Here is a 25,354-nt window from a genome sequence, read left to right as displayed (position 1 = left end):
TCTGCCACGGCCCCGCCCGCCCACTCGCCAAGATGGCTGCGTCTACGGCTGGCTTAGCGGCTCGGCGGCTCTTCCTGCCGTGGTCCTCTCGCCTGGTGCGAGCCTCCGGCTCGGGGGAGCGGGTAGGCGGCGCGGCGGGGAACGGGAGGGAGTCGCGGAGGGTCCGAGCGCCGCATTGTCTCCCCGCGCTGGTGCCCAGGCTGCCGCGATCGGGGCGGGGGATTGACGGCCGGCGGCGCGGTGCACCCTGGGAGTTGTAGTCGCGGTACCGCAGCGTGTTCTCGCCGCCGCGGTGCATGACGGGAACTGTAGTCTCGCCCGGCTGAGGGGAAGGCGGCGGCCGCCCCTTGGCGCGACACGGCGATGCGGGCGGCGAGCCCAGGTGCCGCAGGCCTTAGGGTTTGCTGCCGGCTCCCCGGGGCCGCTCCCACCACATACCGCTCCCGCTGTGTCGGGGCGTCGGGGCTGGCGCGGCGTCTGGGAGCCGGAGCGGTGCAGCGCGGGGACCGGGCCGCGATGCCTCAGAGAGGGGCGGCAGCAGCCTCCACCCCGGCGCGGGGCTTGCTCGGAGAAAGCTTAAACCCTCCTTCTCTCCCGTGGTTAGATGGAGGCTGCCTGGAGGCCCTGATCTCCGAGCTTTCCCTTTCTGTCGTTTTCCCCGTCCTCCCAGTTTGAAACCTAAGCTTTTCCTTCTAAAAACAGGAAAGGGAGGTTTTATTTTATTAAACAGGTTCTTCCTTCCCTCTAATGTAGACTAGCGGTGAAAATGTTCCCATGCATCAGCCCAGGCTGGGAACTGACTGGCTGTGGAGCAGCTGTGTGAAAGGGCCCCATGTTATTTTCATGTTTTTCTTCTGAGTCAGGTTAATGCATCCCTGATGTGAAGTAGTGGCGAATAAATCAATGCTGAATTTTTTCTTTTTAAATGCATTCTTTAAAAAAGATACGCAAAATTAATGTTTAAGTTCAGGAATACATTTTTCAGAAGAGCATCCTAGGACATAACTTAATCTGTGTATGACTGGTGCTTTTTCCTTACAGTGCGTGCATGTTGGAACAGGCAGGCTCAGAGCTTCCAAAGCAGCAACAGAAGTAATCTTAAATGTTCCTGAAACTAGGGTTAGTCCTCTGGAAAACGGCTTGCAAGTAGCTTCTGAAGACTCTGGACTCTCAACATGCACAGTAGGTGACTTATAAAGGAAAGGGTTTTTTGTAACTGTTTACATGTATTCATTTTCTTGTGTAACTCAATTGCATTCTTTCAATGTTTATTAACAATTGTTCTTAAAACTTAAGCTAGGAAATAGAAGTCTTAAGGCTTTTGTAAATTATTTATGATTGGATTTTTTGTGAAGATCTTAAGGAAAGAGTAATTTAAAAATAGGTCTTGAAAATCTAAGTGTAGTTCATACACAAAACCATAAAAGCTGCATTATTAACTGGTAAAATGATGATTTTTCTTCCCCCCCCCCCCCCCCCCCCCCCCCAATGAGGTTGGACTTTGGATTGATGCTGGAAGCAGGTATGAAAATGAGAAGAACAATGGAACTGCTCACTTCCTTGAGCATATGGCTTTCAAGGTGCGTATAAGTATTGATGTAGAAGTTTACAATGGATTTCTAAGTTATTTATCTTTAAAGATCAATGGTTAAGAACTTTGTCAGAATTGTACAAATAACTTTTCCAAATCAAGGAGAGAAAAACGTGAACAACTTCGACTTTGGTTTCCATTAGAAAATGAAGCTAAAGTCCTAGTTCTGTGTTGCTGATAGTCAACTAAGATTAGTAACGCGGATCTAATTTTAACTCACTTTTAATTTCTTCTAATATTCTTAGAAGACACATAGTCCACCTTTTGCCCGCTTTTTATTTCTAATTGGGAGTATAGTAGGATTTGTGTCTGACTTTCAAGCTTGGAGAGATTAGTATGCCAGTTTTCTTTCCAGAATACTTTTTCTTTCTCTTGGCCTTGACTTTTCCAGGCAAGAAGTAGTAATGATGAGAAGGTGAAGTAAAGGGTCTAGTTTGATTTTCATATTGTTTTATTTCAGGGAACAAAAAAGAGATCTCAGTTAGACCTTGAACTGGAGATTGAGAACATGGGAGCTCACCTGAATGCCTATACGTCCAGGGAACAAACCGTGTATTATGCAAAGGCTTTTTCAAAAGACTTACCAAGAGGTAACTGCTTTCATTTATCAGAAAAGCAGCAAAGAATGAAGTGCTTATCCAGCTCCTGATGTGACAACACAGGATGATGCTTTTGCAGCATAACAGTCCCTTCCTTTCTGAGTGAAAAGTCCTTTCTTGAACTTTGCAGGAATGTAAGAGTGCAGGTTTGGAAAGGAGAGTGCCAGGAAGTTGATACTTGAAACATTTTGTCTTTAGATTCCCAAAAGAAAATACCTTTTGGACTTCTCTCTTCCTGCAGGGCAAGTCTTATGTCCCCTTGCAAATCTTGGGCCACTTGGTCTTTGGGATGGGTTTTACTTTTGGGAATCAGATTTTTCTGGTAGTCTGAAAATACATTTTCCATTCCCATCTCTATTTTCAATTAGCTGTGGAAATTCTTGCTGACATAATTCAGAACAGTACCCTGGGAGAAGCAGAGATTGAGCGTGAGCGAGGAGTTATACTTCGAGAGATGCAAGAGGTTGAAACCAATTTACAAGAAGTTGTCTTTGATTACCTTCATGCCACAGCCTATCAGAAGACAGCCCTAGGACGGACAATTTTAGGACCCACAGAAAACATCAAGTATGTCCAAATTTTTGGCCGTCTTCAATTGTGTAGTAACTTTTATATATTGAGAAGACTCATCTGAAAATGTAGGGAACAGCATCAGTTTTCATTTTTGCCTGGAAGGTAGCTGAAATTGCACTGGATAATAACTGTAAGAAAAATTCCCCTGTTGCCTTAATTCCCCTGTATGCAGGCATGAAAGGGTATGTGAACTTCAGATGTCTACTGTATGTCTTCGTTACTTGCCATATTTTTCTCCTGTTTGTAACAAATGCATCTGACACAAAACCGGAAATGCTCCTTTTTCCCATTGGTTTGATATTGGGCATTACTGTAGACACAACTGTATTTGCACTGCTCTTTCAGCATTTGTTTATACCAGTGCAGACCAGGAGACTGTTAAATGTGCTGTTTTCAAACTGGCATGAGATGATGTCTCCACCTGAGTCGTAATTCTCATTCATTCTCAGGAAGCTTGAAAAGCTTTGAAAAGATCTTTGTATTATATCTATATCTGTGTATATATATATATATAAAAATGTAATATGTATATTTTTCATATCACCAATATGATATATATAATCACTATCACTAACTGATATATAATCACTATGTATTAATATCTTGCGGATATATTGGTATCTGCAAGGTATCAATATACCAAGTTCCTATTTCCTTTTTGGAAAGTCACCCTTATTTTAGCTTTCTGCCTCTATGCACAGCTCTGTGCATTGGCAGAACTTACAGTTATTTTGATATTGTATTGTTCTATACATTTAGCTCTTCTTACTCTAATAAACTTTACTGATGTGGTAGTCATGTTCCCTTGACTTTCTAGATCTATAAACCGTAATGACTTGGTGGAGTACATAACAACACATTACAAAGGACCCAGAATGGTGCTGGCTGCTGCTGGAGGTTAGTATGAGATATTCACCCTGGATCATGTGAAACTTTGCTTAAAACCATGGTCTTTAAGTTTCTGGGAACAGCATGATGAATTACCCATTGTTCAGTAGGTCCTGGAAGTTCATTGTTAGCCCTGCATGTTTTGTGCCTTTGTACCCTTTGAACTTTTGTTCCCTTTCCCCCTCAGTAATATTCCAGAAACATCCTTCAGCCAATAACCAGAAGTGAATTAGAGGCCAAGGTCATTCTTCCATGTGGGCAGGAGAAGAGGGGCCTAGAAGGGGTTCAGTGGGAAAAGGGCAGTAGCAAGGAAAGCAGAGAAAGAGAAATAACATCAAGGCTTGAAACTGAGAGCAAACAGCTTGATGTGCTGTAATACTAATAGAAGGCTATTGAAGAGAATTAAGGAGGGTGATAATGATGATCTTACTCTGCATAACAGGGAGGTGTGAGGAATCTGAAAGTGTGGCATTAAAGGGTGGGGGAAACACTAAATTACTGCTTGGTTTAAACTTTAAACTAAGACTTTAAATTGCACAGCAGTTTAAATTAAGTGTTTACAGAGTAATATTACAAGGTACGTGACATATCTTTGTTCAGGGGTCTGTCATGATGAGCTGCTTGACCTAGCCAAGTGCCACTTCGGTAACTTGCCATCTGCTCCAGAAGGAGGACTGCCACCCCTGCCACCTTGTAGGTTCACAGGCAGTGAGGTAAGCTGCTGGACGGCTTTCTGAGCTGGCCCTTATATCCCCTGGGAGCACAACTGACGTGCTCTCTGCTGAGGAGAGAGAGCTTCTCAGCCGCAGACTCAGCAGATGAAAAGGTTTCTTGCCCCCAGTGAGGGCAAGGGAGTAGCTGCTTTCCAAAGCAGTACTTCCCAACCTTGCTTGGACAAGCCTCACTGCCGCCATGTTTTCTGCTTCATCAGTTCCTGGAGGAATACCTCTCTTACCCTGCTGCTACTTTCCTTTTATCCCCTTGCCTGTGGTGTTGGAGCATTTCCACTTGTTGAGAATCAGTAATTTAAAGGATATGGCAGAGAACCAAGGCATTTGCGTTCTGTTCTCAGCCCTGTTGGGACTTTGAAAAGTCATCAGCTTTCCTTACTGCTCTTTGTCGTAGAATGACTTATAGTGCCCTTCCTATGTACATGGCATCGGGCTTGCTGTTGGCAAAGTGCTCTGAAATCACCACAGGGAAGACTAGTTAAGGTTGATGTTAAATAAAGCTTTGTGTACTTTAATTTTTGGTTCTCTATGTGCATGCTTTATAATCCAGATGTAGTGGAAATGTCTGTCTCCTGACATTTAACTTCCCGGGTACGTTACCATGTACAGGTTTGTACTACAGCTACTTTCATATGTTCCTGCAGATTCGTATAAGAGACGACAAGATGCCCTTGGCGCACATGGCGATCGCTGTTGAAGCAGCTGGCTGGTCACACCCAGACACAATCCCACTTATGGTAGCAAATACTCTGATAGGTAACTGGGATCGTTCCTTTGGAGGAGGCGTGGTGAGTGGACCTGCAAGCACCTTCCTGCTCTTAATGAGGCTGGTGGGCTGGTGAGATCTCTCTGACTTGGTTCCTGCCAATACAGGCCCATTCAAAGCTATCTGATGGCGTTACTGCTACTTTATGGCTATTTCCGGAGGTTCTTTTTTGGGGTGAGGGAAGGGGATCCAGTCGTGAGTCTGAGAGAATTTGTTGCCCAAGGTCTATCAAAATCTTTGAGGTGGTTCTAGACCACCGAAATAGGAGACTTGAGGTCTGCCAGCCTTCATGGAAAGTTGGATGTTTCATGCACACAGGTATCGGTAACTATTCCTTTCTTGAACCTAAGTAGCGTTATGATTCTGGCTTACATCTGGGCTGTTACTTGGAAATGCGAGATTACATGCAAGGAAAGAAATTTGAGATGAAGATCTGATAATTAACCTCATAGCTTCCGCTGGAGCCTGTGATACTACTACATGTTCTGTCATCATTAAAATGAAAACAGGAGGCCGTGGGGGTGACTAGTAGGCTTTCAAAAAACTTCATAAAGTAATAGATTTTTCTTTTGCCTCAGCAGAATTTATCCAGTAAACTTGCTCAGATTGCCTGCCATGGTAACCTGTGTCACAGTTTCCAGTCCTTCAACACCTGCTACACCGATACAGGGCTGTGGGGACTCTACATGGTCTGTGAGCCATCCACTGTACAGGACATGGTGCACTTTGTTCAGAGAGAATGGTAAGCTAACAACTTTCTCTAAAAAGATTGTTTTCAGTGGAGGAATACAGTTTGAAAAATAGCAAGTGTTTAAAGAGACTATTTCTCTGCGTAGGCTTGCCTGGAAAAAACAAATGCATCAAGTTCTAAACTTTGATACTCAATGCAGAGTCCCAACAGCCAGTTTCTGGCACCCTTACTCGGAGTGAATAGCTTAAGGTTTAGGTTTTTCTGCCATGGAAAAATAAATAGTAACTGTAGTGAATACAATGTCATTCCTTGTACAAAAAAATATGGCAGTGATTTTTCTTTTTTTTGACTTCCAAATGACAGAAGTTATGAAAGTGCATCAAACCTTTTAGGATAGTACTAAGTCAGTGTACAGTGCTCGTGAACTGCATATTTGGCAACTGAAAGAGTAAATATGAATGAGAATAATGAACGTGCAGTCACCTACAACCACCATTAGCAGTTCCCGTTCCCCAGTTGCTGTTCCACATGACGTACCAGGTGGTGGTGCTACATAGAGCTCTAGTGAGTACACAGGGAAATGAAACGATGTAAGGTAGGTGAGCTGTTATATGTGGAATTTTGAAAGTTGGGATTCTGAGTAATATTCATTCATCTAAAGCTTAAATCTAAATTGAAAAGATGTCCATAGGTGCAACTGTAATGCCTGAACTGCAGATGTGATTAGAAACAGACACAGGTTATTTAAAAGCACAGATTTAAAGTGGGTGAAGCTGAAAGAAAACCTGAAAATGAGTTTATCATGTAGATCACTTCTCATATACCATTATTCTGTCAGATCTTTGTAAACAACTTGTAGAGAAAAATGTCTGCTGCAGTTTAGCACCAGAGAAGATATAAACTATTCCTGTGACACGAATGCGTTAAGATATCTAATGCATCCCCCCCGTCCTATTGAAATGTTCCATAGGCAGTGTGGTGAATCATTATTTCACCAAGAGCCAGGATGTAATGGATTGCCTTCTGGGTTAATTACCTCTAATTGTTTGGCTCCTACTATCTTAACAACAGCTATTTTAAAGATAGCAAGTATGGACTGCACTTGGCTCAAAATATTAATTTAATAAAGTGATATACAGTGCTTCTAAGGGGGTAAAACTTCCTCTTAGGTATATTGGTATGCTTCCAAAAAACCCTACTGTTCTGCTTTGCATTCTATGGCTTGTTTCCATACCAAATTCTCTTTACCAGCTCTGGCGATAGAAAATACCTGCCCGGTAGGTATACTAATGTATACGCACCGTGTTATCACAGGCAATCTTGTGTGCTACACTTTACCATGATTTAATGCCTTTGGACTTAAATTGTTTTTCAGGATAAGACTTTGCACAAGCGCTACAGAAAATGAAGTAGCTCGAGCAAAAAATCTTCTAAAGACAAATATGCTGCTACAACTTGATGGTGAGACTTATGAGAGCTTTTTATTCCTAGTGGAGGTGTGTGCTGATAACTAAGACATATTTTCCCCTATTTCAGGGTCCACACCAATCTGTGAAGACATTGGAAGACAAATGCTGTGTTATAAGCGCCGAATCCCAATTCCAGAACTTGAAGCAAGAATTGAAGTAAGTGGCACTTACTTTGCAACTTTTAAATTAAGCCCTTAAGAAATTTTAATTGCTACAGGAAGTAACAATACAGAAGCTAAACTGTTTCCAACTGAGAAAACTTTCAACTGTTTTGTTACCTCTTCCCCTAGATTATACAAAATTAAGATCACTGGCTCTTCATCCTTTTTTAGATGGGATTGGTAACAAAGATGCCTCTTTACCCCTTTTAGGCTATTGATGCCCAGACTATTAGAGAAGTTTGCACAAAGTACATCTATGATAAGCATCCTGCAGTTGCTGCCGTGGGTATGTTGTACACCTTTCCCTACCCTCCCACAACCCCTCCACACCAATTGCTATCACTTCAGCATGTGTCATGGCCAACTTTCTTTAACTTCCAGGTCCAATTGAGCAACTTCCAGAGTATAACAAAATCTGCAGTGGCATGTATTGGCTTCGTGAGTAGTGAATGTATGTTTGAGCTTTAAAAAAAGAAAAACAACTACACCCCTGTTTAAAGCTTTTGAGTTGGAGAAATGCATTTGAGAAGATTAAAACTCAAGAACCAGCCAGTCCTGTGTATTTGTATAATTAAGGAAGGAATGAAAAGATGTACAATATTTGCATTTTTATTATAAAACAAAGATTGTCAGTAAGAGTCACTTCTTGACTTTAGTAGCATTCATCACTTGTTCTTGAGCAGCTTTCTTCGCCTTGACCATTTCAACGAGTTCCTGGAGAGTTGGGGGGGGACGACAAAAAAGTTACTTATCTAAATGTGGAACTTGTTCAAAACCTGTTAACACTACATATGTTCAGCCTGAAGCACTCTATCTCTCAACATATTGAGGAATCTATACAGTTTAATACCTTAAAACAATTTATCTTAGAGAAAAAAAATATTAATGGAAGGTCAATGCTCATCAGGAGCTTTACCTACAAGAGGCTACGGATAGGGCTTCACCATCTACAACAGCTTGCTGTCAAACTGTAAGACAGACTTTACAAGACAGACTTCCCTTCCCAGCTTCCCGAGCCACAGCTTTCACTGAGGAAAACTTAGTCCTTACTGCTCTTTCGGGATTAAGTTACCAAAACCCAAAAGTTTCTCCATAAGGTTCCATCTCGTGCTAGCGTACTCTTGGCAAATACTGTGTCTGGCACGGAAAGCAACACTAAAAGCAAAGGATTCTAACATGACCTGGGCTAACTGCGATCCTAGGAGGAGGTGAGGTACCTTACCTTATATCGCTTCATGCAGTCTTTTTTCGACCGGCCTGGAACAGCTGCTGCTATTTTCTCCCATCTTTCGGGAGTATTTACTGGGTAAGTCTTCAATGCTTGTTCTAAAAGCTTTTGTTCTTCTGTAGTCCAAGGGGATGAATCTAAAGGTGATCCTGTTTTTAAATACAAAAATGATAGTAAGAAAAAAAATAACAAGGAGTCTATGAGATAAGCCTAAGAAAATATTGTAAAATTTATTATAGTTGGTTTAAAATCTTTGCAGTTTTGTCATACATCTAGTCTGACTTAAAGGCTACCCAGTACAAAAAACCTGAAAGAAAAAAAAACCAAAACAACCCTGAAACTGACTGGACAAGTGGCCCTTGGGGTCTTTAAATAAAGCATGGAGAAGTTAGAAGGTAACATCTTTTGTTGTCAGCTGGGTGTCAGATGACTATTGCTGCCCTGTGAAGCCACATTGTTAGGGTAACACTTGGTAAGGAAACACAGCCTTCTGCAAGCGCCTGGAAATTCTGATGGGATGTGTTAGGGGTTTAACAGGAGACCTAAGCTTAACTGTAGGATGATCCTGTATGTCAAATGCATCCCCTCAGGCCTGCTGTTACCTGAAAACGTACCACCCTCCGAGGAACAGATAATCTCAGCATTAGACTTAACCTGTTGCCTCACCAGGAAGCATTTCAAACTGCCACCATTTAACTAACTGTGGCTTATGCTGTGTGTACCAGAAACCCTCAAATCCAGTAACAGGGCCTGGATCACTTTCTTACTTGCTATGTAAGCAAGTTTTAAGTAAGTTCTGGATTACTTTCTTACTAAGATGCACGGGGGAGACAACTCTGCAAGAAGGGCTTCCTTTTCACCTTTACCTTCAAATCGTTCCGAGGGGGCAGCACTGTCCATCTGAGGCACCACACCGTGTTCTTTTTTAAATTTGTCAAAAGCTTTCTTGTTTATATCATCTTTTTGATGAGGGTCTGTGAGCAGCAGACATCGAATAGAATAATTATTGCAATAAAATTAAGGCCAGATGAAATAACAACAACATTGTGTAGCAGATTACTAGTTTACAATAATCACATAATCAAAAAACCAAATTCCTACTTCTTTTAAAATGATGGTTTAAAAAGAGGCTGGTAGATAAAATAGCAAATAATCTTTCAGTGTCCAATAAACTTTGCTCAAAGTGTCAGGCTCTCCAGCCCCTATCCTGCTGAGATGAATACCTTCTCCATATAAGCTTAAGCCTGAACCTGCAACTTCAGTGGGATCAAGAGGGATTATTCTCTCAAGTAAGGGCTGTGGCACAAACCTCACACATTACCCAGAGTACAAGTGTGTCAGAGGGGCAGGAACACTGGGAAGGTCGGGGTTCTGCTTGTGCAGGTACGTGGTATGGAAGGGAGAGACTTCTTGAAAACTCTGTTTTTTTTGTTCTATAGTGGAATGTTTGGATTTTCCTTGAGAACTTATTCTAGAGCTCTCCAGGCTCCATTTACCACAAGAAGAGATGAGCCACATAAATTTACGTGTGTTACTCTGGTGTTGAATCCCATTCATCTTTTTGAAGTATCTCTGTAGCTTCATCAACTCCATTTATTCTAGATCCCTTCTTTTGCAGAGAGCTGTCTCAGAGGCGCGTTTGTCTCTGAGTGCAGAGGAGCCTAAGGCAATGCATGTGGCCTAGGCATCTGTGCATCAAGTTAGATTCAGAGAATTCCTGAGGTGGTGACTTCCACAATCGCCATTAGGCTGAAAATGCTGAAATACATAAGCGCTCCTTCTAAATGCTCTGTCTGAACTACACTTCTTTTGGGGATATACAGAAGACTTTATCACAATAGAAACACAATGCTGTTCAAATAAAAATCAAGCTGTATAGAAGCATGCAGACCATCTTATTACAAAAATAAGGTAATATAGATACCAAGCTTTTGGAGGCTCTTTGCTTTATTGATGACATCTTTTGCTGTTCGTTTTATTCCAGTAGTAGAGTGCAAGTTCATGTAATTGGCAATTACTTCCCACCTAAAGCAAGGATAGAAAGGGTAAACCAGCATATTGCATAATAGCTTATCTTCACACAAGTCAAGCTCCTGTACACATTTATATCAACTTCTAAGTAAAATTAATCATACTTAAATACAATGTGGAATACTTCCACATTAACTATTCTGGAAAGCTTTCAGTCACTAAATGCAGATGTTTCCCTTAAGAATTCAGTCAGTTTAGGTGAACTTTTTGGTGTCTGATACAGAAAAAGGATGGGATAGAATATAGATGTGCAAGTGCAAACCTCTAATCCTCAAAACTCTGCTCAGCTGTTGCTTTCCTGAATTCCCTAAACACCTCCGCAATTAAATACTGCAGGCTGCACTGAAAGGGCTGAGAAGTTACTAACCCTGTGTCCGCGGCCCCCCAGAAGAATACCTAAACATCAGATAAAGGGCTTTCAACAGGAGAGAGCTGGAACAGCCCCAGCACCAAAATTATTCCTAGTGCATTCTTAGAAAGTGGAAGGGAATATTTGCAGCTGATCAGACAGGAGTGTCCTGTCTGGGCCTGTGTTCTCACTACTCCTGTGCTGGGCTGCAGTGCGGAAACAGGTACTGCTATCATCTCCATAAAGGATATGACAGCTTAGTAGTTGGGTTTTTTTTTGTTGTTGTTGTTGTTTTTCTTGTAATGGAGGCTTCAGATCTGTGAATCCTAAGTGGAAGAAGGCATTGCAGTCCTGGGAAAGAACAGGATTTAAGGCATGTTCTTGTTCTTGATGCTTATTAGCAAGCTGATGGCCAGTGCTCCTTTCTGTGCATTCCAACCTTTCCCTTTTCCCCAGCTCTCCCCTAAAGAGAGCTGGGGCACTTAACTCGTATCTTTGGATGTTTTCCTCCTACCGTGTAGAAGAGAAATCAGCCTCACATTCATTGTGGAGCTACTGGAAGTAGCTTACACACTTGTATTCCAATGCAGCTGCGTCACGGTCACTGTTAAGAGTTTTGTTCTCTCCTTTAATGACTGGACCCTGTCCTGTGGTAAGCCCGGTGCAAACGTGTACCTCGCCACAATCTTGCTGATGGACTGAGGCCCAAGTTTGAGGGGAAACAAGACACAGGGCCAGAGCCAACTCCAGGGACATGTGGAGCATGGTACTAAACAGAAGACAAACCGCAGGCTGCTCAACAGTCAAGGAAAAGGAGGAAGTTCAGGGAGTCCTTATACTGACATCATACTTAGGATGGTCTGAAAATAAGTTGTATTATGGTTGTTTTAAACTAATTTTTAAACTGTTTTAATGTAATTAAAAATTGTTAGTAGGGCTTTTAACACCAAACCTGAGAAGTACCTTGAGTTAGTCCCTGCTGGGAAGAGGTTCACAGCTTTAATTAACAACTGTAAATCATCTTCTGGCCAATTTTTGCTTCCCCCTCCACCACCACTGGTTGACTTTTCTGAACTCTTTGTTGCTTGGCGCATACGAGCTTCTGCCTCTTCTTTTTCTCGCCTTATTTGTTCATTTACTTCTTCTATCTGAAGGATTGTAAACAAGCATTATTTATTTATTTTTACATTTTACAGTGACACAACCCCCTCTCTCTGGAATTGCTTTGAGCCTTGGATTTTGCTTAGTTTCTGTTCTGTATGTTATATATAAGGAAATGGAGGAGCTTCTCTGCTCCAGTATTATTTCCCTCCATCCTGTGCACGAATTTGTCCATCCCAGATTAGGAGCTACAGCAGAAATCCATCACAAATTCACTAGGAAATTAAACAAACACTTCCAGGATTAGGCAAAACTTCTTAATCTAGCGTGAATGTCCAGGCTAACGCTTGACTTACAGGGACAGATCCACAAAAGTATTAAGAACCTAGTGACTAGTGAGAGCAGTTAAACCTCCATGTTGAACACACTGCTTCACAGATCTTCCAACCTAACTGCTACCTAAGCCTGGTTATGCCAGAAGTCCTCGGTGACTATGGTTGTACTAAGTTAGCATTAATTGCAACAACCCAGACTTTAGTTGCTACGTGCATACCGCATGTACTTTGTTGGCAAGCAATTCAACAGGACTTAAGTTATCCATCGCGTATCTTTGTGAACATCACATCCTGAGACTCTGGTGTAACACATCTGTAATGTATCCACTTCTGAGCGTGCCCGATCCATTCTTGGCAATATTAAAAAATCTATGCACTTACATCTGTTGGCAGAACACCCAAATAGGTTTCTCCCTGTCTATCTCATAATACAATCTTCATAGCAAAAGGAAAATTATCCAATAGATAATTTTTATTAATGCAAAAGTGAAACAGTTTTAACAGAGAGACAAAAAGGTTATTGTCCCGTGTTTGGAATACTCTCCTGGAGACTGAGAGATTGGATTCAGTCTCCTGTAGGACAAGAGGGATTTGAGTCTTCATGAGTAAACCTGACCTTGGGATGGGGACAGATCATCTTCCTCACTAGGAAAAAAAGTTCACAGCTGTGAATCAAAGTGGATGAGAAAAAGCACCTTATTTTTTCTGCAGGATATGGGTTCAGCCTTATTAGTCCAAACGGCTTCTCTCTCCTGGCAACTTTAGGCAGATCCTTGCTGAGTTTTGAAAATCTTAATCACAAGTGTCTTGCTTTTCCCATACTTTGGTATCCAACCCACTCGCCCTTCCAGCGCCTACAGCACTTGATTCCTTTTGTGGATCTAGCCCCAGGTCACGGATACTAGACTAGGATTTTTCTTGTGTAACATAATGGATTAAGACTGCCCTCCTTCCCCTCCAACCGCTACCCATTGTTGGGCAAAATTGAATTCTTCTACTGTTTCTGTACACTGTACAAATGGTAGGTTTTGTGTCCTTTACTAATTAAAAATGCATCTTTTTTTCTCAGTTGGCTCTGGTTAATTCACCAGCCATGGACTGCACTATGTAAAAATGGAGCAGACATCAAGTCAGCCTGGGGACTCTGAAACTCAGGTCTGTGTGTTTAACAGGCAGGATTCCACAGCAGCTATGGTGTATCTTATTTCGATTCAGTCATGTAGATGTCACAAATCAAATTATTCTGTTATTTTGATTTGACACTCAGCATAATTACCTGTTTTACTACAGCCGCCTTCCCTCCTTCCCTTGTTGTGGATGTAAGTGCTTCATTCAAGCATTGCAGACTAAAAATAAATTATTAAGTTACAATGGATAGCTAGTAGAAAGATGGGTATCAAAACAAGCAGAAATCAGCAGCAGGAAAACTTACCTTGCTAGCTCAAGACGATCACAAAGCTTTTCCACCTCCTCCATCATTTTAACACAATCTGCCTCATTATCAGAAAAGTAATTCCAGTTCTGGAAGCAGAAATACATGTTCCACAAAGTTCTTGAACTTTATTGTCCTTTTCCTTCAGACAAAGGCTTAACACACAGCATTCTTCAGCCACTGCTGTGTTTGAACCTATTTGGTCAGCTTTACTCATAACTCAAAAGTATGTGTTTTAGTATTTTGCTTTATAGTAAACCCACTTTCCGTACCCATCTCCAGCCATAAGAACAAGCAAGCATGTGATAGGGTCTGATCTAAGCAAACATAGTAATTTCACTGATGTAACCTGTATTTCACTATAATGATATTTAAATACCTTGCATGTCGTTCTCAGTTTTTGCCTTTCTTTCTTGATTGCTTTTTTCTGTATCTCTTTTTCCTTCTTTGCTACTAATGCTTGTTGCCTAACTTCTTCTTCCTCCTTTTCTTTTGCTAACCGTGCTGCTTCTAATTCTGCTTGTCTTTGCTGCAATCAAAAGCGAAAAACAAACAAAAAAACCTCAACAAAGTCACACTGTTATAGGGGTTATTCAGTATTAAAATGTGCCATTTCTGGTTTTTAATATATCAATATTTTCATATTTGGTTTTCCAAGAATTTAGAGGGAGGTGATGAAACATACACCAGCTAGCAATGATTCAAATACTCAACTTGAGGACCCCTAGTTCATAAATCCTGACTTCCTTCACAATGAAGATATACAACTGTATGAAATTTCCAATGCCTGCCCTAAGAGCATAAGCTCGGAAAAAATGCAGTGGTCCAACATTTCTCGTGCATGAGTACGAACATAAAATTTTGTGGTTCTCCAGTATTGTATTTTAAGTCACTTCTTAGCACCTGAGAGTTCCCTTTGATTCCTGGTACCGTTTTCAGAAAGAGCCATCTTTTCCAAGCTGCTACTATTAATCAAATACGTTATGTTACGTCAAAGTGTTTCATACCAATTGACCACTCACAGACCATAGGCACAAGGCAAGCGGCTGTATCCGTTTTATGAAAAAGAAAAGTAGGGCACAGAACTCAACAACTGCCTCTAAACCAGAGGAAGTGTATGCAACAACAAAACTCAGTTTTAGAAGTTTTTTTGTTTCAGAGCTGCACTCCTTGTTTTCATCTCACTCTCAAATGGCTGCCAGTCTTGCACTGCCTGTTGCACAGGGATCAAAACCAACACATCTTTAAACCCCAATATAATTCTAACAGTAGCTTTCTGACATGTCTAGAAGCTGAAGCATTGGATCAGGTGGGAATGAACGAAGTTTTTTCAACCCAAATAAAGTAGTTAACTTACTTTTTCTTTTGCCTCCTGTTCTTTTCGTTTTGCTTCTACCTTTGCTTTCTTCTCTGCTTCTTTCTTTGCCTTTTCTTCCTCCTTAAATTTCTTTATCCTGGGATCACAGCTGTATGCATTGTCTGGCAGAAGAAAGGATGCATCATATACAAAAGAAAAACAGGAGATTTCCACTGTTAGTTAACAAATCTCTCTTTAAGAAAACAGCAGTTTGTATGCTCACCAACAAGTGTCCTAATTCTGTTCATTTCTTCTTTTTTCCTCAGTGCTCTGGCAGCTCTGTTCTGCTTTTCAATCCACCTCCTTTCATCTCGACTAAAAAGGGAAAGTGTAGTTCAGTGCTAATACCCTACAGTGTCAGTCTGTTAGAAATTCAATAAACTTTTTTAAAAAAAGTATCCCTACACAGATGCTCTTCCCTGAATACTTACAAAAAATTAAGTTCCAGGCCCCAAGCTCATGTCAAAAGTGCTAAGTGTTTACACAATTACATGAACCTGACAAAACAAGCTGCTTATCTATCATCGCAGGGAATGAGATCATGGACTTTTTTTTCAAAATGCAATCCACTCGTTGACCCAACATTAAACCCAAGCAAAACAACCAAAATGTTTGTATACAGTTTAATTAATTGACATCGATTATATTGCTGCCCTTTATCTCCATCTTACAGACTATAGGTCATGTCAAGTAAACCCATCTGCACAGAAAGAACACTTACTATGAAGTACCGTGACACTCTAGTAAAATCATGCCAGATTTACTCCAGTTAAATACAGCTCAGGTTAGATAGATTAAAAATTGGCTAAGTAATCTGAAAATATTTGTCAGTGCTGCCAAGAAAGAGTCAAATTTTTAGTGGGGGTCTATATCCTCATCCACACAACCGAATACAGAACAATATACCTCAAAACAGAGAAAACAATCCCCATAACAGAGTAGGAGACTACTACAAGTGGACTGAAGATCTAAAACAGGAGCAATATCACCTTTGGCAAGAAGGGATAACAAGAATCATGACCAACTGAACAGAAGCTAATGTAGTTCTCTCTCTGAAGTACTAGCATACTATGTACCATTTGTCTAAATGTTTTTTAAAAAGGACACCAATGACAGGAATAAGCACAAAGAACAGCTACGCAAATAATTCAAGAGCCTTCCTCCAATGAGAAGCCTAGAGATTACTCTATAATTTATCAAAAATACAAGTGGTATGGAGTTGATCACAGTGCCTTCACAGAACCTGCGCAGGAAAGGGAACATTGGGTCCAGAGAGACTCAAAAAAATTTAGTATCAGCAAAAGGCATAAGAAGAGGAAGGAATGCCTAGCTACAGTCTAAATATGGCAGTTTTTAGCCACAAAGCAAGCTAATGACTGAATCTAACTACAAAATTGATTTCTATTCAAATGTAAAAGAAGAGACTCATACAATGCAAGTTACGGTTATACAAGGATGACTAAGTGAAAGGTTGTGTCCTATGAAATACGTGTTAGACGAAATGATTTGGTGCTCTAACTTGAACATTCTGTGTTTATAACTGTAGGAAGGATAAAAATAGAATGTATTTTCCAATGGCAACATGGTCAGAGTAATTCAGCAACTATCACTACATCAACAAATACACTATTTTTATTAACATCAAGCCATCAGAACTGATCTCTCTCAATTCTAGAAAGTATCACTTGCCTCAGCACAGTTTAATAAGGAGTCGGAGAGAGAGACGATGCCTGCTTACTCATCCACTCTCTTCTGGCTCCAGGTTCAACCTGTGTTTGGGACTTGCTGGAACTGCAAGTCTGAACTTAAATGAACACACATTTCAAAGCACCTCAGAAACACCTCTGTGATGCAGGCAAGGAATACTTCAGTTACACAGGTACGACAAAAAGAAGCCCACAGTCAGTACAGTTCAAGTCCATGACTAACTACTAATCTGGGAGAGTGAATTCAGTCTTAGTTCAGCTACCTTTCTTCCTAGGACTTACAGTCTAATAAGAAGTTGTAAAAATCTTGCTGTACCAATCTCTCAGTCTCCTGTCAAATTTCTTTTTACTTACATACCATTCTGCTTTTTCTTTTTCCTCTTCATCTAAATAGGAAAACTCTCTCCAGGAATCAAAATTATACCTAAAGTAAATTAAAAAAAAAAAAAAGGAAAAAAAAGTGAATTAAAAAAAGAAAACAGCAAAACTATTACAAATAATCTACCTCTTTTACTGTTAGCTTTTTGTAGGCAATTATGCTGTTATTTACAATCTATAATACATAATTTACAATTATACTACACCTACAATGATTCCACTGTGTTAAGTCAAAACGCAAGATGCTATTGATGGTAATGATTTACATCTATCTGCACTGTAGGACAGAGTGTATTTTAGGATGGGATCAGTCTCACCGACTCTAAATGTCTACAGTGCAGTTGTCTAAGCTCCCATTACAGGCAGTGGAGATATAGTGCAGTCTGTAGAGTTCAGAGAGAAATTACTTCAGTCTTTATATAAGCATCCGTATTGAGCAGATGAGTCAAGGCATAAATTCTAACTGATTTTATTGGACTAGACACACCTCCCTTAACTAGGGGAGCTGAAATACCTAGTAGACACCTCGACTGAAAACAAGTTAGGTGAGATGAACCCCACCTCTAGTCCGTGGGTCAACTCGGTTCACAGGCATTGTGGTCAGAGAACTGCCAGAAGCTCCCACTGTAATTGTGAATTTACAACGCGGATGTATTAGTTCAGAGAAAGCCTGTTTGTGGAAGGCACCAAACAGCTATGGGGTAATTTTGTGGCGTTACTAGGTCAGAACAGACCACAGCCAACAACCTACATACAAAAAGGTCTGCAAGCCCTTTATATCATGTGTCTTGAATAGAAACTGAGGTATCAGCTAACTTACCAAAATGAATAGAATGCATCTACCTCTTCAAATGATGAGTTCATGTCCCCCAGTTTAGGAACATTTTTCTTATTTGACCACCTGAAAATAAATGGATATATTCAAGAAATAATATATATGTATTCTTACTTCAAAACATGGCACATGTTAAGTACAGAATCAAAATACCACATCAGAGGCTCCCTCCCATCAACACAGAGAGGCACCAGGAAAGAGGAAGAAAACAGGAGAGCTCCTTCTAAGCATCTTCCAGATTGGGCCTTTTTTGGGGAGCTCTCCCAGAAAAGCAAACTCCTCCTGCCTGAGTTTGGTGTGCCTACAAGGATACCTGATGGAACACAGGATACTCAATTCTCCACACACCTTCTCCTAGTAGAGAAGCTCCCACAAAGCAGACAAAAGGTGCTCTGTGAATTACTCAGCTCTGTGGTAGGCTACAGGAAGTTTCCCACATATTCTAAGGGAATAAAGCATGCTCTGCCTCCATTCCATGTAAGTAGTATGGAGCCAAGAAAGACTTTTACTTTTTTTTAATCTCGTGGGTCAAACTCAATGCCTCCAGTGTGACAGTTCAGATTATCTTAAAATTAAATAATTGTATTACTTGTATTACATTTCTACCAAATTAATACATCTCCCAGAATACCTTAAAAACACGCCTGTTACAAACACAATGCCAGAAGAGTTTGCAAATGCTGATTCTCCAGCAACAGCAAAGGCAGTCTGGCATAGCTTACCTGGCATTTCTTTCAAAAACTGGTGAAAAAACTTCAAAGAAATTCTCTTTTGCTTCACTTTTGGAGGGTACAGAATTATCAAAAGTAGGATCTATGCTGTTAAATGCTCGTCGTTTCACAGGGTCAGATAATATTTCATAAGCTGAAGGAAAAGTTACCAGACATAAAACATAAGAGTAAAGTGAGTCTTCCCCACAAGGTGGGAATGTTACAGAAAAGGTTCTAAATGTTTAAAAAGATGCTGTCAGATCTGCGTTTGATCTATTATTCTGTACAGCTCAATATTTAATTATTTTAGTGACACCAAATAGCATTGCTGTCAATTCCTGTTAAATCAAGTAGGAGGAAAATGTTTATGAAAAACAACATATTTAGCCATTGAGGTTACAAACCAGATTATATTTTAAACAATTTTATAGCAGTAAATTCAGTTCAGGCACTGGGAGTTTGGGCATGTCTTCAGGCTTTTATCCTACACCAGATCCTTGCAGATAAATTCACAAAATGGTCTACCAAGACAGGCACGGAGTAAAAGCAGTCCCTGAGTGAATATGATGTCAGAACTGGCAAGGACAGGAGCCATTCATTGGAGTTTTTGCAGCTCACAGTGAAGTTGTACTGAGACTTGGAAAGGGTATGAAACACCACATAGCTACTAGCCAAAACATGCACCCGCTCCCAGTTTTCCTGTTCTTACAGTCCTGCAATTGGAGAGTATCACATTACTGCATGTTTTAACCTGGAAATCACACACACTGCAGCTTCAGTAAACTCTTGTTTTCTCTCAAGGAAGTGTGGAATTACTTTGTCTGTCAGTTTTACAATACCCGCTATTTTTCAGTAAGAGTGGAAAGTCATCAAAGGAGTCAAATTTGTGTCACGATCTTTCATGGGCTTCTCTGACGGCATCCCTGTATAGAGAACACTGCACCTTAAGGTCAGGTCTAGAAGGTGATAAGCTGGAGGAGACCTGGGTGCTCAGTGGTTCTGCAAACTGATCTCACTGTGCGCGTTAGTGGAGAGAGGAAGGAATGCAAGGGACCAGCAATGAGCTGCAGGCTGCCACTCCTCCCTTGCCTCTGCCAGTACTCTAAGTGACCCCAGCTATCCTCTAAATTGCAAGCCAGGAGCTTCAATAACCCTCATGCTATTTTCTTGATGCAAGAAATTCTGTGCACATCCGTTGGTTTCTCTTCCAGCTAAGAGGTGTCCCTTCCACACAGATCCCCAATTCTACTCCCACAGACCCAGCTCCCCCAGCACTGTACCTCCCACTCATTCCTTTGTCAGACCCAGCCCTGAATCCCACCTACGTACTCCTGCCTTTCCAAGCTGCTTTTCTCCATTCCATTACCACTTGCTTCTACTCCAGATTCCACTTCCCTACCATTGCATTTCCTTCATCCAGGGTGCTGCCTGGAAGCATTACTCCTCTTCCATGCGACTTTGTGCTTTCCTTTCTGTTTATCCTTAAACTCAGACTGTAAGCAGTTAAAGGGAAATGTATTTTGCTCCTTGCATGTAGAACACAGAGCACATTCCTAAATCCAGGTGCAGGTTGTTCTTATTATAAATATCTGCCAGTTTCTGACAGGACTGCAACTACAGGAAAAAAAAAATTCTTTGGCAAGTTTTTTCCTCTTGACAACTCTCAGGGAGGTTGAAAACATCATCAGCTTGTCTAACATATCATCTAACATTTTAAGTAGTATTGTAAGATACCCAGAAGAAAGCTTAGAACACACCAATTCCAAGATTTTGTCCCAACCTTTTGAGTAAGAAAAAAAAAATTGTTTGAAATAAACAAAAAAGCCAAACTCCAAAGCATTTCTAGAGCAATATGTCATACACCTAGAACACTCCCTATGGTTCTGGAATCAGCCTGCAGCAGTGTTCTGGGTCACTACAGGCAAGAAAAGGAATGTTATTCAATTGAGTTCACTCAGTCAACTGTGGGCAGAAAAGAGCAGCTGAAGGAACTGATATCCTACATCAAATCAGCAGATGCTCTGTTGGCAGAGTAAACGCATTAGAATTCAGATTTTCCAATTGCTGTTGGTGTCTTAGGGGAACTACTTTATAGCACACCAGTTTATGCTAGGTATGTGGCTACCTCTAGTGGTTCATCTTCGTATATACGCCGCTACAAATGTTCACATTTTGTCACCAAGTGGCCTGGCAGACAAACGTCTATCAGCTGCATTCCCATACTGCTTCTACCCAGAGGGAAGTTATATTAATGGGATCTCTATTTATTGAGGCAGTTTTCTAAAATGGAAGAGAACTTCTCTGTCTTTTTAGTAATTGACAATTCTTTAAAAATCTAATAAAGCACTACAAATATGTTTCAGATTATCAAGTAGATTGAGAGAGTATCTAATAAAAGAGATCAATTGCTTACCTTTAGTTATGCATGTAAAATAATCATTATCACCTTCTCCTATCTGTTCCCCTGCAGCTTTTCGCTTGTCTGGATGATGTTTCAAAACCATGGATTTATCTAGCAAATAGATGCATTGCGTTTAGAGAAGCTTCATCTCATCAGTTTATTTCTCATAAACTATAAAGTAATATGATAAATCCAATTGATATTTCTCCAATTAGATACTTAAAAAAAGAAATTTAAAAAAAAAAATTACTCCCCCCCCAAAAAAAAAACCCAAACACATCAGGAAGAAAACAGATATGAGTTAATGAATTTTCTTTGATTTAACACTATTGTCAGCATTAAAATTATTTCATCTTTGCTTGGACACAAAATAACCACAACTCAGAAACTCTATTGTACCTTCATCAGCCAAAGCAGTACTGATTATTCTAATATTACGCGTAGTAAAGTGCTTCAGTAACTGTAAGTGTACAATTAGCTTTAAATAGCATAATGCAGTTTCAGGACCTTAGTTGTTCAACATGGTACAATTCCCTGTGCAATCATACTGAAAAAGTAAAGTAAAATAATTAATGTAATTTTAGTTGTTATTTTCAATGAAAAGCAAAGAAGTCCAAACAAAATAAAAATTGTATTCTATTTCTTTACTCAAGTCCTGAACAGGATCCAAGACGAAATTTAGCAAGGAAACTACAGCCATGAGCCTGTAAAGACTGCTGCACTTACCCACGGATAACATTAAGTACACACACTAGACTTTGTGCTCAAGTATGGTCTCTCTAATTAGGCCTTAAATCCTAACATATAACTAACACAGAGCGTCTATTAAAGTTGCTACCAAGGTTGTCCTAGTGTTTAAACAGTAAAACCAGATTTTCAACTGACTTCTTTGACAAAAGGTCTAGCCATATTATCATACAACATAAACTGTACCTTCTTGGCTACTATAAAATACCAGAGAGAAGATATCATGCAAGTAGTTACAGCAACTTGCCTTTTGAGAAACAAAACAGAATCCTTGTTAAAAACAGGAAAGCACAGTATATATTGGTGAGAAAGACTCACCTCTCTATACCACCATGTAATAATTGAATGCAGTTAGGATCCTACAGAGATGCCCCAGTTCTTGCTTGACAAAATTAGTGAGACCACTAATCATCACCAGAATAGGTCTTGCTCTATTCTATATTAGCACATGCTCCACAGTGGCACTGCTAATCAACACATACCTGAGACAACATAATTTCCTGTGCAAACTGGTAATTCACTAATTTCCGCCCATTTTCATTTGGTAGTATCTGTGGTTTCACTGGGGACAGTGATCCTCCTCACAGCAGTACAGCTATACAGGCAAGTGTTCGCAAGATCAACTCACAAAACCATCAGCTTACTTCATAAAAGCCATTAAACAATCTTCAGAGTACTTTTAATTCTTCCTCCACTGAAAACTTGTATCCTTCTTGCTAAGGCAACTCTTGGTCACATTGCTTTCTAGGAAACAAAGTTCTGAAGCCTTATTGTTTCTTCATATAAAAGTACCATAAGATACCCCCAGTCACCTGCACGCACTTCTGAACCATGTCACGATTTAAGACACAGTCCTGTGACATCATTAAGCAGCGCATTGGCACTTGCAAGTTCTATTACTTACTTACCCAAAATGTCAACGAAACCTCACAAGACTACATTTTTAACAGTTTACTAATATCCCAGAGATCCAGCCACAGGAACTCTACAGTTTTCACATAGTAAAGTGACCAAAGAGCAAAACTAAGCTTCTCAGTGACCTAAGTAACTTTTAGTTACTTGAATACCTGAAAATTCAAGAGCTACCACTCCATTCCCACGCAACGCTCAGTCTAATCAGAATGATAATAGCAGTGTACTTCTTAAACGTTCACAAGCATTAAAGTGGCAGCTAACCATTGCAAGGGGGCTTCAAGGTACCAACCCATTGAGGTTGGTATGCCTCTCACTGAGCATGGCTGCAGACTCAAAAATGCAGGAATGTACAGGTATAGTCTCAATGTTGTTGACAAAAAACACACAGGCAAGAAAGCTGAGAGGTGAACTGAGTGAAATTTTTGAATTCCCTAGCTTTAGGCCTTTGGATTTCAGAGCTGTGATGCAAATTTAGAAGGCTGGTAAGCAACACCAACCAAAGAGCAGATGTTTTTAGGTCTGTGAAACAGTAAAAAGCTTGTTCATAACATGTATGTATTTTCACGTGGAGAACAGTTGTGTACACTTGAAAAAAAGGTATGCTTATGAAGGAAAGGTACTTACGAGCTGCTTTGATTTGTTTCTGAGTGGCCCTGTATCGTATATTTCCTAGCCCAAGAACTGCATAATGGTCTTGATTCTGAGGGGGAAAAAAATAACCCTAATAAACACTGATAAATGAGACCTAAAAAGCCACAACACATGCAAAAAAACAGTTATCCTCCCAGTCTTTTAAAAGCAAGAGGCATAATTCTTCCTTCCCTCAATAAATATTAGAAAAAGGCTGTAGGAACAATTGTCGTAAAGGTCATAACTATTGAATAACCAAATATCAATAAAGCCACTATTACAGAAATTCAAGTAGCTTAATCTAAATTGGATTAAAGCACTGGATCCTAGAAGGTTCAATTATTGGAAAATTGAATTGCTGTCTTCAATATTAAGAGTGCTAACGCAATCCCAGAATAAGGGAGGCGGTAACAGCAAGAAGAGACACTTTTACGGCTTACAGGCAGTAAAATGAAAAGCAACAGTTCAGGGCTAAGATCTTATCCTGATGTGCAACGAGTTTGCCCTCATCAACCAGTTACGTGTGTAAAATACAAACTCAGGTGTAACGCTAAGGGACACAAAGCAATTCAGATGGGGGTGGGAAAGGAGGAAGAAGGGGATCTTTAGCAGCTGAGAACGGCAGATAACTTTGACAGGAGATTTCCAGCCAAAATAATCAACACTAATCTGTATCAACTGAATACCTTCCAGTCCTTTGGATCAAGGGTTTTTAACATAGGAAATTCTTCAAGCTGCAATTCTTCATCCCCCGATTCTTCAGAAAGTTCCTTTTCATCCTCTAGCTCCTGGAAAGAGGCAGAAACATTTATGTTTCTCCTCTTAATAAATGCTTCAAACCATCTTCCCACGGGTTCCACTTGACAGAGTACTGATGCTATAAGCAAAAACATAAAAGCAACTTCACCTTCTGTGGTTTACTTTTTTTTTTTTTTTTTTCAAATTAAACCTCATCAAAGCCCATAAAAGTACTGCATCACACGAGGCTACAGATTGGCAAATCTTCTAATTTGCTCTAAAAACGCCAGGCTGCTTTAAAGCCTGCAAGAACCAGAACAGACGTTTATCAGGCGGGACCTTCCCAACACTTCACTGCGCTCTCAAACCTTGAAAGCTAGTCTCAACTTAAAGGAACGCACGTGTGAAACGATACTCAATATCTTCTTTGCTTGGGTAACGGAGAAGATAACTGCAGCAGAACCGTTAAATTTGGACGGATCCCGCCGCTCCCCCACCGCACTTGTTGCTCCCACACCGACCGGCAACGAGCCGCGGGGCGGCCGCAAGGCGCGAGGAGGGCGGCAATGAGGTAAAACTGAGGGGAAAGTTCTTCAGAAACAGACCATTTCTCAACTCTACCGCCTCAGCGGGCGCTGGTTGGGTGGGTCTGTTCCCCTGGATCACCCCCTCACACCGGGGGAAGCCCCACTCCCCACCACGCCGGCAGATTCCGGCCTCCTTCCCCCTCACGACCCGCCGCCCCCGCGGCTCGGCACCGGCGGTAGCCCGGCGGCCGCGCTGCTCCCGCCCCGCTCCCGAGGGGCCGGAGGTACCTACCGGCCGACAGCGCCCTGGTGACGGCCGTCACCTGCCCCTCCTGCGCCCCCCGCAGCATGGCGGCGGCGGGCGGCTGGCCGGAGCGCGGCTGGGGCCTGGGCGCCGGGGCCCGCTGGCCTCGCCTCGCCGGTTGCCAGGAGCCGGCGCATGGAGGCGCCCGCCGAGCGCTTCCG

At 41.1% G+C, this 25,354-nt stretch overlaps 2 protein-coding genes across 5 annotated transcripts; one reads left to right on the top strand and one right to left on the bottom strand.

The window, feature by feature from the left end:
• On the top strand, positions 1-8,124 carry PMPCB (peptidase, mitochondrial processing subunit beta). 2 transcript variants are annotated; one of them, XM_054224416.1, is made up of 13 exons: positions 1-122; positions 1,042-1,182; positions 1,494-1,580; positions 2,052-2,181; positions 2,559-2,757; positions 3,581-3,660; positions 4,252-4,364; positions 5,027-5,170; positions 5,730-5,890; positions 7,215-7,300; positions 7,376-7,464; positions 7,680-7,755; positions 7,851-8,124. In XM_054224416.1, the coding sequence occupies exons 1-13, from the start codon at positions 33-35 to the stop codon at positions 7,913-7,915; spliced, it is 1,461 nt and encodes a 486-aa protein (XP_054080391.1). In that variant the 5' UTR covers positions 1-32; the 3' UTR covers positions 7,916-8,124. The 2 variants fall into 2 exon arrangements, with proteins under 2 accessions (XP_054080391.1, XP_054080386.1); XM_054224411.1 differs by having other exon boundaries at positions 5,727-5,890.
• Positions 8,063-25,339, bottom strand: DNAJC2 (DnaJ heat shock protein family (Hsp40) member C2). 3 transcript variants are annotated; one of them, XM_054224380.1, is made up of 17 exons: positions 25,182-25,339; positions 24,311-24,501; positions 23,619-23,694; positions 21,345-21,443; positions 18,944-19,085; positions 18,207-18,287; positions 17,367-17,432; positions 15,526-15,617; positions 15,303-15,424; positions 14,325-14,474; positions 13,946-14,034; positions 13,790-13,859; positions 12,041-12,225; positions 10,622-10,722; positions 9,564-9,671; positions 8,692-8,846; positions 8,063-8,183 (listed from the first exon to the last, which is right to left on the bottom strand). In XM_054224380.1, the coding sequence occupies exons 1-17, from the start codon at positions 25,237-25,239 to the stop codon at positions 8,109-8,111; spliced, it is 1,860 nt and encodes a 619-aa protein (XP_054080355.1). In that variant the 5' UTR covers positions 25,240-25,339; the 3' UTR covers positions 8,063-8,108. The 3 variants fall into 3 exon arrangements, with proteins under 3 accessions (XP_054080355.1, XP_054080365.1, XP_054080375.1); XM_054224390.1 differs by having other exon boundaries at positions 24,311-24,412; positions 25,182-25,319; XM_054224400.1 differs by lacking the exons at positions 23,619-23,694; positions 25,182-25,339 and having other exon boundaries at positions 24,311-24,423.
• Between the last annotated feature and the right edge of the window lie 15 nt (positions 25,340-25,354).

Source organism: Rissa tridactyla, chromosome 1 (assembly GCF_028500815.1).
Source record: "Rissa tridactyla isolate bRisTri1 chromosome 1, bRisTri1.patW.cur.20221130, whole genome shotgun sequence".
NCBI classification, from domain to species: Eukaryota; Metazoa; Chordata; class Aves; order Charadriiformes; family Laridae; genus Rissa; species Rissa tridactyla.
The sequence above is the reverse complement of the archived record's forward strand: the minus strand, read 5'-3'. Positions and strand labels throughout refer to the sequence as shown.